The sequence below is a fragment of the Heterocephalus glaber genome, unplaced genomic scaffold (genome assembly GCF_053883595.1).
Source record: "Heterocephalus glaber isolate CG9 unplaced genomic scaffold, H.glaber_assembly_v1.0 deba00001428, whole genome shotgun sequence".
NCBI lineage: Eukaryota > Metazoa > Chordata > Mammalia > Rodentia > Bathyergidae > Heterocephalus > Heterocephalus glaber.
Window position 1 is genome coordinate 2,906,264 of NW_028258293.1, and position 15,215 is coordinate 2,921,478.

Here is a 15,215-nt window from a genome sequence, read left to right on the forward strand (position 1 = left end):
AAACGAGGCAGCACGTATTCTGCTCAGCATGTGCATGCACTTTCACTCCATGTTTGTGGCCAGCACGGTGACGTTCCATGTTCATGGTCTCAAATTAACTTCTCTCCTGGGGCCTGCACAGAGCAGAAGTATCTGTCTAACTTTTCCCTGCTTTTTAGGTTAAAATAATTCTAAAATAATTTAGCCACTGTGAATATTTATGTAAAATATGAAAAGGATGCAGATTTCACTGTATTCTCTATTTCTGTAATTTTAAATAACAGAATGTACATGAAGAACAAATATTAGCAACACTGTTCAAGAAATGTTCTTATTGTCTTTAAAAGTTAACACAGATCTACTCTAAGGAATACTGAGCTACAGCAGCTGGTCATTTGCTCATCGGAGATACATTCGTATTTTAAGTACAAGAAAGTCTAGCATGTTAATTTATTCCTCTGAAGAGCCTTAGCAAAGTACAGTACTAATTTATACTTAAAAGAAAGACTAAAATCTAATCCTAGTTTAGATAACATTGGTTTGTATCCCTGTAAAAAAAAATAGTTCCTTAATTTAGAAAAAAAGTGAACAGTCAACATCTGATTTAAGTACATAAAGTTAAAATATCCTCTGTAGTCGGTGCTCAGTTGAAACATATCAAGGACTTGATATTCTGATAATCAGGTCAATGAAAAATTGTACCTTAAACATGCTATTTAAATGTCTTTCTACTTTCCCATTGCTGGGATAAAATACCTGACACCCAGAGCTTTAAGGAAAGGGTTATTTTGGCTCATGGTTTCAGCCCATAGTTGGCTAACTCCAAGGCAGAGAAGCATGATTCAACCCATGGTAGCCAGGAGCTCAGAGGGAGGAGCTGGGGACAAGAATAGTCTCCCAGTGGTGTCCTCAACACCTGCCCCTCTAGATCTGAGGGCCTGGATTCACTCAGTGATAAACAGTGTCCGGGGGACCCAATCACCTTCCAAAATCCCCACCTCTGGACACGGGACACTAGATCTAACTCGTTACAAGTCCCAAAGTTAAAAATGCCATCCCATCATAGTAAAACCAGTGCTTAAAGACAGAGAAATAAAAATATAAAAAGGACTTTCTGGTGGTCAATTCAAACATAGTGTTTCAATAGCCTGGGTGTGGTGGAGCACGCCTGCATTCCCAGCACTCTGCCAGGATCAGGCAAGGGGGTTGGTCAATCAGAAGTTCAAGTCCAGCCTGAGCAATATATGACTTAGCAAGACCCTGTCTTAAGAAGGCTAGGGATGTAGCTCAGAGAGGTTCTCGGTGCAATCTCCAATACTGAAAAAACAACTGTTTCAATGCTTAGAAAACTGCTAAAAGTTCACATGATTAACTGAGGTACTATTTTAGAGAAAACAAAAACTTAAAATGTCCAAGGTGATAAGAGCTTTTAGATAAAATGGCATGGCAGGAAGAGGACTCCATAACATGAAGTGTAGAGGGAAGACACTATTTGTCCCATCACCAAAATTCAATTTCCAAAAAGTGTACTGATATTCTACCTTAACCAGTGTTTCTCCACCACTTTCCCATTATCACTCTCTTAAGGAACATTTTTAGACTTCTCAGTCCTAGTTAATCCCCCATACAATTTTAGTACCACAGATAAAATGTATGTTTATGTATTATATGTATACTTGTGCAGTAAGTCTTTTGTTCTCAGGAATACATTTCCACAAAGAATGCATACATAAACAAGAGGCTTAAAGTACTAACATTTCTCATTTGAAGTCAGAAGAAGATATCTACTTTAGCACTTAGGCACCTATATTATTTCCAAAATAGTTTAACACTCAGCTAGCCAGCTATATGAAAATCAATTTTCCCTGAAAATTCCTTGTTCTCAGCTATGTGGAGATCTCATTTGTATGGCTTTGTGGGACCATTAAAATGGCCATGAAAATCAATGAGGAAAATTAGGATTGTCTCATAACATTTAAAAACCTTTCAAAATTCTAAAAGTTGGTCAGTTATAAATGCAGAAGAAAATGCAAGTTAAACATTGAGAATTACAGTGCTGCTTTGCCATCAGTACTGGGGATTGAACCCAGTCTTTTGGACCAAGTTATGGCTCCAGCATGTTTTTTGCCTTTTTCTGTTTTGAGACAGGTTCTAAACTGCTATGCTGCCCAGGGCGAGGTGCCTGTCCTCTGGTAACTTGCAATACTGAGTAGGCATCTTTCCTACACCAGTAACCTGTCCTACTCTTCACTCCTTTTCAGTTTGGATCAGCTTCCTCCATTGTATTGTGCTGTCAATGGTGTGTCTTGTATTTCTGTATCCACAGGAAGTACTTCTCCTGCGAAGCTCTTTGTGAGCACTTCTGAGACAGTCATCTTCATCACAACCACTTTCCTTATTTCGAGGAGTTTGCCTTCAGTAAGTTCCTCTGGATGTGTATCTGTAATCTCAGGAACAGCAACAGTTTATCAGTGCTTCTACGATGAGCGATTTCTTCTACAACTCCATTTATAGTCCATTCAAACTTCACTTATTCATTTCTTTGCTGCACTTCCATCTTTGTTGGCCAATGCTTTCAATCATTCACTTTTGTAAAACATCACATAGGTGACAGAGACAACACAACTTTGTAAATGCTTTGCTGAGTGAACTAAATAGACACACAGGGACCAATCATTGAGAGAAGTTAGTATGATTGGTTCCTCGCTGTAACACAGACGTGTTACTGACCCAGGTGACATGTGGACCTGGTCAGCCTGGACTTCATGCAGCCAACAGCTGCCACACTGTGGTCCCTGAAATCGGAGTCCCGCTGTCAGGAGGCTGGTGCTACTTAGCTAAACCGGGTCACTGAATTCGGTGCCCTGGGGACTGTGCAAGGTGAGGACTACCTGCACCCTACTAGTTTATACCGACTACACAGGAGAAACCACCCACCTAAATTTACATCAAAGGAATCTTAGAAAAGCCAAGACACGTCGGCACACACTGAGCAGTTTCAAGTCTTTATTATTTAACTATGGAGCTTAAAATGTGTCTCAAGAGTAACAGAATTTTGGAAACGTGGACCCCTAACGAGCCCAGTATGGAATCCTGAACTACCCAGCGTGTTTGTTGTGAATGATCTCTCCCCCTTCGATCTCGATTTGCTCGTACAGCCACTTTCGGTCGCAGCGGCACTCGGCTCCACATTTGGCGGACCCGCAGGCAGGGCAGGCGTAGAAACAGCCCAAGCAGTCCTCGTCCAGGCAGTCACACAGGTCCATCCCGCTGAAGATGAGCAGGCCCTGGCTGTCGTAGACCTTGCTCTTGGCTGGTATGACTTGTCTGTAAGAGAATCACAATCGGTTGCACCTCACACGAAATTGAGTTAACGACAAATATTTAAGGAGGTAACATCTGGACCTGGATGAGGTCCTGCTACAGAGGCAGAGCCCCCCAGGCCTCCTCCACAGCCAGCGAGCCAACTTTACAGGAAAGGTGATCTAACTCCCAGAGCTGAGGTCCGAAAAGCCTGACTGCCTCTGCAGTGTTAACTCAACAAAAGATGGGTAAGAACTTGCCCAAAATAAATTTTTCTTTTTTGGTACCGGGGATCGAACCTGGGTCCTTGCACTTGTGAGGCAGGTAGCGGCACCGAGCTAAATCCGGCCCAGTAAGTTTATTTCTGTTAAAACGATTGATTTTTCCTTTACTATAAACCAAGAAAACAGTTACTAGTCGCTCATTTTACTGGCTACCAATCTCATGGCTGCTTTGTGAATATTAAGTTTTTACTCTGATCACAGTTTATTACCCTATAGGTTTTTATAATGTAATTAACCTATTTCTTACTTTATAGGTCACTAGTAAATCTGGCCTAAATATATATATAAATCTCTTAATGGAAAACTTTAACAGATGGAATTAATGTGATGTGGACAAATGTACACTGCACTTAAAAATAATTCTGAATGGGCCGGGGACTTAGCTCAGTGGTGCTGCCGCCTGCCTCAAAAGTGCAAGGTAAGTTCGATCCCCAGTACCAAAAAAAAATAAATAATAATTCTGAATATTATACTAACATTTGTTTGCAATTTATATTTTAGAAACATTCAATTTAAAGTCATATTTTAAACAATTTAGTTCTCTCATTCATTTCTGTTGATAGTAACAGAACTGCTTCCGTTTCAGACATGCAAAAAATAAAAATCAATCTTGTATTTCCATCATGTAATTACCTGTTGGCAGCCACTCAGACACCTACTGATAAAGCATCATCACTGCTTGTCAAGATGTGCAATACCTTAATTCTCAGGTGTATGTTTCTGTTGTATCTTGCCCACTTTATTGCTACCTTCTTAGAAACAAACCTTGAGTTAAAAGAGATGTTTTAATTTTATATGAATAAAACCAAGACAGACCATTGGAGGTTTTTTTTACTAATTCCTTCTTCTTCTTTTTTTTTTTGGTACCAGGATTGAACTTGGGTCCTTGCACTTGCGGGGCAGGTGGCGGAACCACTGAGCTAAATCCCTGGCCCTCTAATTCCTTATCATCCAATTTAAAATGTCTACAGGGAAAACTCGAAGCTTAAAGACAAACAAAGGACCAGGTGGCTGTGAAGAGCCAGTCAGCACACACCCACCTGTCTGAACCACCGGGTGTGTTTTTCGTGAGCCTTCTCTTCTCCCTTTTTCCAGTTTCTGGAGCAAATTCGGTCTGCTTTCCTGGGTTTGTAAACTGGAGAGACCGCAGAGCTTTAGCAGTTCTTCCCTGCATAAAGGCAAGCAAATGAGTGACTCACATCTTGGTATCAGACAGGAAGTAAACGTTACTGTTAACCCAGATTACTGCTTAGCTGGGGGAAGACACACACACCCTGTCTGTCTCTCTAGAAAATGGTTTCAGAGGCCGAGAGCAGGAAAATCTACATCACTTGGGACTACATTCCAAATGTACAGGTTAATGTACTGAAAGCATTTTCGTCACAGTCCGTGGCACAGGAGGAGCTGCAGAGACCTGGCACCTGTGCGGGCACCTGTCCCAGCTGCCGTCCCCGTGGAGAAGGCAGAGAAAAAACTACAGCTAACGGTGCATCATGGAGGCTCCTGGGAGCAATCCTGGGTCCTTCAGAGTGGGGAAAGAATATGGTTTCAAATTCTGAAATTGTATTATAATACTTTTTAAAAAGTTTAGTAAAATAAAATTTTGTGCTTGAGCATTTGTCACTTGGGGAGGCAAAAGTAAATGGTGTTTCCCAATGTTTTCATAAACATCAGGTCAAGATGAGGTAGTAAAGGAGGGGTGGGGAAGCAAAACAGAGCAATGAGAGGCCGGGTGAAGGCAGGGAAAATGACAGTGCCGGTCAGCAGGGAAAAAGAACACCTGTGCCAGCTCTGTGATGGCACACTGCAAACATGGACCACTAGCAAAGGTAAAAATTTACAAAAATATAATGAACTAGAGACAACGCTGGGACCTGGAGATGTCCCCGTGAAAAGAGAGCAAAAGGAAATAATACATATGATTTAAAATACTAATTGCTCTTTAAATTGGTTTATTGATTAAAAGGAAAAAAGTTGAAAAGCCATTCCACCAAAGAATTTTGAAATGATTGTTATGTAAAAATTCTGAGATGTGAATTTTAACACACTTGACCTTGTTCTACAGGAAAGACAGCTTTGTGAAATCAGGCTGTTCTGATTTGAAGGTTAAATGATGTGCATGTAGGCATATTATTAACACTTTAGTGTGGAAATGTATGCCCTCTGACCACACGGGGTCCTTAAGTTAGTCCTGACCAGGACAACAGCTGGAAGCAAATCAAACTCACAAATATTTAAAATCTCAAACAGGAATGCAACAGTACCAAAGGAGAGAGACTGAAATGAAAACAAAGAATTACAAATCACTTCTCTGGTCACGCCTTACAGCAGTGGTCTCCAAGTCCTTCATGAAAAGAGGAATTTTTCCTGGCACATGGCCCCCTGCTGGCTGGCATATTCTGATTACTTCAGTTATTAGAACAGAAACCAAGTGTGCCAGTCCTGGCTTTGACAGAATGCTCTATAAGCCCCTCGGAATGTCTAAGCACTAGAAGTACAGCTTGGGGTCTTGGGCTCACTTGTTTTCTTTCCCAAACTTACTTTATCACCCAATCTTGACCTCAGGTGCACAGAAACATTGTGAAACACCACCTACTTTACTTCTGCCTTTTAAAATTTACATTTGCTAATGGATGATGGCATCAACTGATTCCCTCATAGGTAGGTAACCTTCCATACTGCAGAAGCCATCTGGCAGCAAACATGAGTGCTACACATACATCAGACTCAGGCTTTCTTCTCTGGCGGTCCTCAGAATCCACATCCACACTTCCATTGATGATCTGTGTGCACTTCGGACAGAGCTTCCAACCAGGCACCAGCTGCCTTCCGAATTTTGCACTCAGAAAAGTGGCATCGTCCAAGTCAATGACATGCAGGTTCTTTTTGGCCAGCTTTTTATGTATGTTAAATGGGTCGCAACATGACTTCTGCAAATCCTCAAACCGGTCGATGTAAATTTTTACATGATGGAAGCAAATGGTATTGTTCCCAGACAGCGTCATGCCGGTGCGGAGCTGAAGTAAAAGCATATCATTGGACGACAACTCCTGCAAAGTCTTGAAGCCTGTGTGCCTAGTGTAGTAGGTTTTGTGGCACTCGTTTGTGGTGCGAAGCTGCACTCCAACCGAGCACGGATCCATCACTCTGGAGTCAGGTACACTTTCCTGGGCTCCTCTGCCTAGAGGTCTCGCCTCAGTGGGTCATGTGCCGATTAGCCTAGAGGAAGTGTTAAAGACAGGTATGCACTGTAAACTCTTATCTGGGAAACAAAAAGCATCTGATAAACCTTGACATTTGCTTAAGAAGAAAACTTCCAGAAAACAAGAAATATAAAGCATTTAACAAAAGTCTACAATTAACAATATTCATTCATTCATGGTAATGGGGTGGAACCAGGGGTGCTCTATCACTAAGCTACATCTCCAGCCTCTTAATTTTTATTTTATTTTATTTTACTTTACTTTATTTTATTTTTTGTACTGGGGATCAAACTTGGGTCCTTGTGCTTGCGCAGCAGGCAGCGAAACTACTGAGCTAAATCCCCAGCCCCCTTTTTATTTTTTAAGACCAGGCCTCACTAAGTTGGCTTGAATCTGAGACTATTAAGCCTCAGTCTCCGTGCGGTGCCACGCCTGGCTAAACAATATTATATTCATTCATCAAATATTAGAAGCACTCTTTGTAAAATCAAAACTATACCAGAACAGTAGTTGCTACAGCTTCTGTTAAAGACCATATTAAAAGGCATAGGCTTGAAATAGAAGAAAGAAACATATGAAGATGATATAAATACCTGAAAGCGACAAGAGGTTCAACAGACTACAACTAGCTAAGAGAATTCAGGAGGGATGCTGGAAACTAAAACCTAGACCTTATACAATGTATAAGATATGCAAGACATTTATGGAGAAAATTACAGAAGACAAAATAGACCACAAATAAATGAAGCTAGGCATTATGGGAAGCCTGACTATGGTAAATATGTTAATTGTCCAGGAATTCATCTATATATTCAACACTATCTCAATCAAAATCCCATCAGATATTCTACCCACCACACCACTGGAAGTTAGGAAGCGGGTCTACATGAAAAAGTAAAGATTCCAGAAAATCTTGTAGGAAAATAAAGCTACTGACTTACTGTTAAGTCATTATAAGTAGAAGTGTGATACTATGATAGTATACACAAATGGATCAATGAATAGATGAGGGATTGGGTATGAGACACAACACTGTCAGTCACCGGATATTAACTGGAAAGGATTTTCATCAGCTCATTATATAGAAAAAGAATTAGGTTTCTTCTACAAATAAAAATCAACTGCAGATGGCTTAAAGAACTATACATGAAAAGAAAAACTGTAAAAATGTTTACAACACAACAGAAGATTACTGACATAGTAGTGGGGAAAATTTTTCAAACAAAAAAGCACATGTTAAAGGAAAAGCCTGACATATTTGATTATGTGCCAATGGTCCACACTGGTGTGTAACTAAAGGAGGGAAAACACACCTAAAAGGCACTGTTAGATCATGCTGCCAAATATTTGAAAAACTCTTTGTTTCTAAAGGTTGATTAGAAATGACAATAAAACCCAATAAAAAACTAAATAATTTCCAACAGAAAATTTACAGAGAAAGAGGACAAAGCGAACGAATGGATACACAGAATAGACTTTATACTTCTCAGAAATGCAAATTAAATGCTATTTCTCAGAAATTTGCTTGAAAAAAACAATTTCTGATATCCCTGTGCTGACTAAGCTGCGGTAACCCTTACCATTCTCCTCATGCTGCCCGGGATGGAGGTGCTGCGACTACTTTGGGCTGGTTCTGGCCCTTTCTAGCAGAGCTGAGTTAGTGTACACACCCTGGACCTTGCACCTCCACTTCTGGGTGTCTGTGCGAAGAAAAATGTTTCTCCAAGACGACTAGAGTGACACGGGGAGTCTCAGCTGGTGAAAACCAGAGACCCTAACTGTACAACAGGATGAGAAACCTGAATGACTCATATGGGGGCTCCTACATAACAACTGACATGAATAAATTACAGGAATCAACACAGGTAAATCTCAAAGTCAATCATTAGTGGAAAAAACTAGAAAAGATGTACAAGATATACTTAGTGTATAAACACATAAAATCATATATAAGATTTATGGATGAAATGTGAATCACGCTTGAATATGCACAACACAGTATCACCAGGTAGGTGTGTGGAAAAGTCTGGGGTGGAAGGAGGCCTTCCCCCATGCAGATTTATAGAAAACAGGTCTGGTGATAGTTACACAGTGCCCACTGTTCTGCACACACCCTGTCTGAAACGCTATGGTAATTTTAAAAAGGAAGGTACAACACACGCAAGGCATGAAAAAAATCCTGCTGAGAAAAGATGTGAACCATTGAAATCTGGGTGGTGGTGGGGGGCTGTGAAATCTAAGATTCTCAATTTTGTAAATGTTTGTAAGCTTTGCTCCATTAAAAAAAACCCACCTTGGATACTTTTTGATATGGATGGTTTTTGCAGAGATAGCAATCAATAAAACCATATACAAAGACTCTGGACTCCTGTAACAAAATCTGGTGAATAAATGTACATCGCTGTTTTAAGTCAAAATTCTCAATTTAGAAAGCTAATAATACACGTTAAAGGGTTAAATGTTATTGAATATTTTAACTTACAAATTGAAAAGCCAGTTGAAAGTATGCATGTATCTTTTTATTCTATTTTAGTCAACTAAAAAATTTTAGCAAACACAGGACCCAGTCTCATCAAATAAAATGGCTTGTATCATATTACACCTTTTCTCCTCATAGAGAAAAACTGAGTTAAGATAAACTAAGGCATAGAAAAGAGGAAGACAAGATAAGTTACTGAAGGGCAAACTATGTGGGAACATATCTTAGCAAAAATGGGATACAAATCATCGGGCCCTAACCTTTCTTTATAGTCAATATAAAGGAAAGTAGATCAACCACCTTGGAGCTCCTTATGGAAACTACTAATGGTTAGCATCTTATTTTTAGAAACATTCACTGGTACGAATGCAGTACATAATGATTACATTCCCGTGAGCAGGTACATGTACACAACACATCTCAATACTTTTCACTTTTCTTTCCCCCTCTCTCCGTCTGCCTCCTTCCATTTCTTTCCTGGTCCCCTTCCCATTTGCAAAAGATCTACCTTCCTGTTTCTTATTACTTATCTTGTGTTTTGCTCTTCAAATTATCTATACTATGGGTTTCTCATGTAAGAGGAACTGCAATATTTAAGCTTGTGTGTGGGATTTATTTCATTTAACAGTAAAGTCTCAAGATTCATCCATTTTCGTAGAAATGACTAAAATTTATCCTTCATTACAGAGTAGTACTCCATCGGGTATAAATACATTTTCTTTATCCATTCATCTATTCAAAGATATACAGGCCACTTTCAAGGTAATGTCTTGTTAATGCCACAGATCCTATATGTAGGTTATCAATCACAGTTTGTAACTACTAATTGATATCATGATTATTTTATTAAAAAAACGATTCCTAGTGTTCAAACTTGGGCTTCCATGTCTACATTTGATAGGAAAAGTATTCTGTGATTTGGTAAATTTATTTTTCAAACTCAAGCCCTTAAGAGTATTATAACTATTACTATATTTCTTTTTGAGATGCAGAGAATCAAACCCAAGATCTTGTGCATACTAGGCAAGCACTCTACCCTTGAGCCGGAGCCCCTGGCCCATTTTTTGATGGGAGTAGTCCTATAATTTTTGAAGGAAGACTTGTGGGAACCAAACTACCTGTACAATTACTGTAAATGCACTATTTTTCAATCAACCCTCTCTCAGAAGTCATTGTTGGGGTAGAATTATCTACAATTACCACTGGATACTGAATGTTCAGTTAAGTTTGAATTTCTGATAATACTCAAGTAACTCATTTTAATTATGTCCCAAGTAATTCATTATTTGTCTGAAATTCAAATTTAACTGAGCATTCTGTATTTTTATTTGCTAAAGCTGACACCCCACTTTCTGCATCTTCTAGTAAGTAGAGCTTTCTTTGGTGCTAGCTCGCTCCCACCTTTTGGATAAAGAAAACCAAGTTCCCTCTGAACAAATTATAGGAATTGTTGAGTTTAAAACTAAAATGTCCTATCTGATAGGAGATATACTGTCTACTGCAATAAGAAATGTGTGCACATGAATTAAAACTCATTGGCGTATCAACACCATCACGTGAGTAAACGATCAGGGTGCAAGTGCAGGCAGTTTTATTTGTGAAGTCTTATTTAGGTTAGCGCCCCAATCCAGGATTAGGCAGTCCGCTCAGGTACTGCTACCAAAGTCAGGCTAGCTCACAAGGCACAAATCTCAAGCACTGATCTCTCTTAAGTGGTCACCATCTGCCTCCCAAACACTGCACTCTCCGGCCACACCTCCTCTGTTATCCTGGGCAAGGTCCTCATTTCTAGTTCTTTCTCTCCTCCCCCTGTAAGTTAAGAGTTCTACTTTGGATCTGTTTCTTAGCAACTGCTTCTCTGCTCATTTTGGTTTGTGATCTGGCAATGCAGTCTACAATTAATATTTATTTTCTTCAACTGAGATTAGTTCCCTTTACCTGTAGCACAGGGCTCTGTTCTTCCATGAGGATGATCTGCCCAACCCTTCCTTAATTACCAGGCAGAAATGCATTACTTATTGTCTATGATCCTGTACTGGCATTAACTGGGGTCTGGAGTAGTGATGTAGAATCTCAGTGCCAACCCTAAACCCACTGAATTGGAAGCAACATTTTTCAAAGTGATGCTCAGATAATTCACAGGTGTGTTACAGTTGGCGATGCATCCTGCAGATAATTCAATGATCTAAAATGCAAGTGCTTTTCCTTTTTAAACTGATTTCTAACATCTTATCAGTTACCTGATTAATGAGTTACATAAGAATCTTCATCATGTGCTCGTTTATATCTGCGTGACAGTCATGAGTTAACTCCCTTTCCTTCTGCGGAAAATTGTCTTTTAACAGGAAAAAATCAATTTGCTTCAGCCAATCATTTTGGTCAGTATATTGAGAACCTTCAATGGAAGGGGGAAAAATCATTTCCTGAGATAACAGGTAACAAACAAAATACCTTTTAATTTGTTAACTTAGATATCATTAATTTGGATTTTCCTTCCCAAACTTAGCAAGATTTCACCATCATGCATATGAAACCCAAGGCTTCAAATACTTTCAAAACTACAGCTAGTGTTACAGATTTACTAACACTAACTCCCGAATGGGTCAATGGGTTTCCCAAGATCTCTGTGTACAGATGTTTGTAATAGGTGATCGTCTACCTGAGCCCTGTGTTGCTGGTTCTTTCATGGCCATAAGTAAAGAAATCCTCAAGCATTTCATCCAAGAGGATGCCCTTTGTTTACCTCTGACCAAGCAGACAAAAATGCTATTGCAGTTGCTGCTTCATTTGTACACTCACGATGACTTGCTGAACTGCCTGTCCCCAAGGGCCAGCTGGAACAAAATACTTATTAACCAAACTTAAACTCCTCAGCTTCCCGGTCCCTGACTTTTTGTCACTCATCAGCCACACAGCCAGCAAACACAAGCCCTCCAGAGAACGGCCACCTCGGCAAAACTCGTCTCCTCTCAGGTCAAGGTGCCCTTATTTCTCCCCTCCTCCACAAGTTCCTACTAGCAGTTTCCTTCTTTCCTACACCTGAGAGCCTCAGATCTGTCGGTAACTTCTTCCCACCTAGTTGCTTCTCTTTTCGTGCAATAATCCTTTGCAATGCCCTCGCCTTGTTAAGCCCAGGGTTGTCTGACATTTTCTTTTTAAACATTCTACACCTTGGACACTCTCCTGTTTATCACTGCTGCAGTACCACGGTATACTATGATTTTTGTGATTCTAAGATTAATGCTTACTGTTTTCTTAGCACTACCAAAAGGATCAAGAGACGAAATAAATGTACAACAGATTTATCACACACCTTAAGTAGTAAACAGAAACTTGTTCCTCATAATTTGAACATGGCCAGCACAGGGGATTATTCATCTTAACTTCACTGATCAGGTTCAAAATGGGTGATTAAGTGTTATCTCCTCCTATCCATGATCAATCTATACAGTAACTCAAGTTAGATGGGCTGAGGAAGTTGACCAACCTCTTACAAGGCTGCTTCTTGCTTGTCTGAAGCTGTTCAAGCAGAACACCATGTTCACTGAGGAAACTCCCATAACCAAAAATCAACAGCAGAGGGAGCTGAGGACTAAGGGGACTCGCTTTTCTTCCCGTATTCGTAGGGTAGGTGAGAGAAAATATATCTCACGATAATGACTGCTCTTATATAGCTTTAACTTTCTAACCCTAAGTACTAGATGCAGCCAACCAATACTTATTAACACAAAGGACGCTGAATGATTGTGAAACTGAACAGTATCCATGCTGTTGAAAAACACACACAAAACTTTCACTTCTTCCTGCAAAACAGCATAGTGTAAGCTGCTCTAAATGCCACATATTCAGGCCAAAAGGCACTACCTATAAAGTTCCTGTCTACTCCACCGCGTCCCCTGCTTGGAAAGTCTTTGGCCCTTACCGCGGGGCGCCTTGATCACACACACATTCAAGACACCGGCGGCACTTTCAGCGGACGGGTGCAGCCTCAACCAAGAGCTACCTACTCTTCGCAGTCCTCCCTGGGTTCGCACAGCACTCGGTGTTTTGAACCCGTTACCTCTCCGGGGTGCGTACGGGCCCAGCAATGCCTGGGGTCATTCCCTCCACCAGCCACTGAAGGAGTGTCCTCGGGGCTTCCTTTCTCACGGGAGCTCCGCAGGCTTTTCTGCCACCTGTTCGCCTTCCCGCTGCCACTAAACCCGCGAGAGCCAGGGACCCCGGGGGCTGCTGTCAGCAGCTGCGGCATCTCTAAGGAGCCGACACTGGCACTTAACAGGCGCGAACCGCGCTTCTGAGCGAAAACCCCGCTCTCCGGCGGTCCCCAGCTCCCTCCGGCCCGGACCGCGTGGCCACAGGCGCGACGCCCGGGCTCCCGGGGGCCGCCGGGGCCCCGAGCTCTCGGCAGCGGGGCGGTGGGCGATGGTTCCTCGGCCTCCGCACCACCAGGGCTTCTCGTCTCGAAGCGAGCAGCTTCGAGCTGGGGGACCCTGAGGGAGCCGCATTCTAGGCCCGGCCTCCCGCAGGGCGGCGCCGAGCGCTCGCACCCACGGGCCGCGGGGCAGCGGAGACCAGCAGAGCCCCAGCCCCCCCGCGCAGCCCCCCACCGCCCCCCACTGTCCGCGCTCGCTCCGGGCCCGTGCACTCACTTCCGGCTGGTCCCGCGCTGCCCGCGAGAGGACGGCGAGCCGGCTAGAGAGGCGGCGTCACCATCGAGGAAGCGGGCCGGGGGCCTAGAGCGGCGCGCGACCGGCCGCCTCCGGGGCGGGGCCGGGAGCGAGCCGAGGCGGGCGAGGGAGGCTTCACAGCGTGCCGGGCGTGTGCCGTCCTTTCTCGGGAGGCCGCGGGGGGGGGGGGGGGGTCTCCTGCCAGACACAGGTCCCGCTGAGTCCCCACTGTGCACGAAAACCAGGCTTCTGCTCCCAGAGTCCCCAGCCCGAAGGGAAGCGAATGTGTCCCATCCACCTCCTCGGCGGGCTTCGTTCGGGGTTCCGCGTTTCCGCCGGCTTCTTTCATTCAAGAGAAATGTATTCCAGGTGCACCTCCGGTGTTCCCACTACGGAAACGGCGTTAGAAACGCTTAGGCTCCGAGGAGACGAAGGCGCTTTCCGCGGGACCGGGCCTCCCTCTCGCACCCCACTGCCGGCCACAAGGGGGCGCCGACGAGCCTTTCCGCCGGGGCAGCGCCGGGGCTCAGCGGCTCCCCGAGGGAAGTGCTTGAGCTTTCGAAGTGCGGGAAGGAAGCAAAACCTAAAATTGTCGTTGTAAGCACCTAATGAAAATCGTGGGACAGGGAAGTAAGATAAAGCCCACTGTTATGGCGTGGTTCTTGATGTCCCCCCAAAGCCTCATGCAGTCATAGGTGTAATTCCCCTTTCTGGAGTTGATTCATGGCGCAATGCTAGGCTCCAGGGCGCTGGGACTGAGGGTGTGCGTGCTACCCGCCTCCCCAGCTAATCTGCCGAAGATAAAAGGGGCAGAGAGATGCTGTTGAGGGCCCCTCGCTTGCTTCTGCCCTCGTGGCTTTTGCTGTCTTCTACCCCCATGAACTGTTGCCCCTCTGCCACCCTGCCTTGGAACCAGCCTGTTATGGACTGAAACCTCTACGAACTGTAAACCAAATAAACCTTTCTCCCTCAAACTTTGTGTGTCAGATATTTTGTCTCAGCAATGAGAGAAAAGTAACTAATACATCCACCAAGGCCCGTGAGGACCGGGAATTTTATACACTCGCTGTAAGTCCTTCTGATAACTTTCGTCCTTTAGAGAGACACGGTTTGACACTCCCTATTCTACGCCAGACTCAGACTTAGGAGTGAGAGACAAAAGCCATGGGTCATTCCCTTACCTGTGTCTGCAGGAGATGACCCGGGAAGAGTTCCTTTGCTGGTTATGTTGTGGTTGGTATTATGTTAAGGAATACTGAGGCAGAACAGAAAATTTACTCCTGCTTCCAACAAGCTCGTA

At 43.0% G+C, this 15,215-nt stretch overlaps 1 protein-coding gene across 5 annotated transcripts; it reads right to left on the reverse strand.

Annotated features, from left to right (window-relative positions):
* Positions 1–2,971: 2,971 nt before the first annotated feature.
* Arl14ep (ARF like GTPase 14 effector protein) lies at positions 2,972–14,879 on the reverse strand. 5 transcript variants are annotated; one of them, XM_004851592.4, is made up of 5 exons: positions 13,898–13,972; positions 11,489–11,643; positions 6,287–6,785; positions 4,607–4,734; positions 2,972–3,306 (listed from the first exon to the last, which is right to left on the reverse strand). In XM_004851592.4, the coding sequence occupies exons 3-5, from the start codon at positions 6,707–6,709 to the stop codon at positions 3,078–3,080; spliced, it is 780 nt and encodes a 259-aa protein (XP_004851649.1). In that variant the 5' UTR covers positions 6,710–6,785; positions 11,489–11,643; positions 13,898–13,972; the 3' UTR covers positions 2,972–3,077. The 5 variants fall into 5 exon arrangements, with proteins under 5 accessions (XP_004851649.1, XP_004851646.1, XP_004851650.1 ...); XM_004851589.4 differs by lacking the exon at positions 13,898–13,972 and adding an exon at positions 13,309–13,802; XM_004851593.4 differs by lacking the exon at positions 11,489–11,643 and having other exon boundaries at positions 13,898–14,879.
* Between the last annotated feature and the right edge of the window lie 336 nt (positions 14,880–15,215).

Excerpts from the sequence above, each read along its gene's own strand:
- Arl14ep (XM_004851593.4), bottom strand. The coding sequence starts at position 6,709 with ATGGATCCGTGCTCGGTTGGAGTGCAGCTTCGCACCACAAACGAGTGC. Across the intron at positions 4,735-6,286 it reads GAAGAAAGCCTGAGTCTGAT|GGAAGAACTGCTAAAGCTCT; the intron begins GTATGTGTAGCA and ends GCCTTTATGCAG. Across the intron at positions 3,307-4,606 it reads ACACCCGGTGGTTCAGACAG|ACAAGTCATACCAGCCAAGA; the intron begins GTGGGTGTGTGC and ends ATTCTCTTACAG.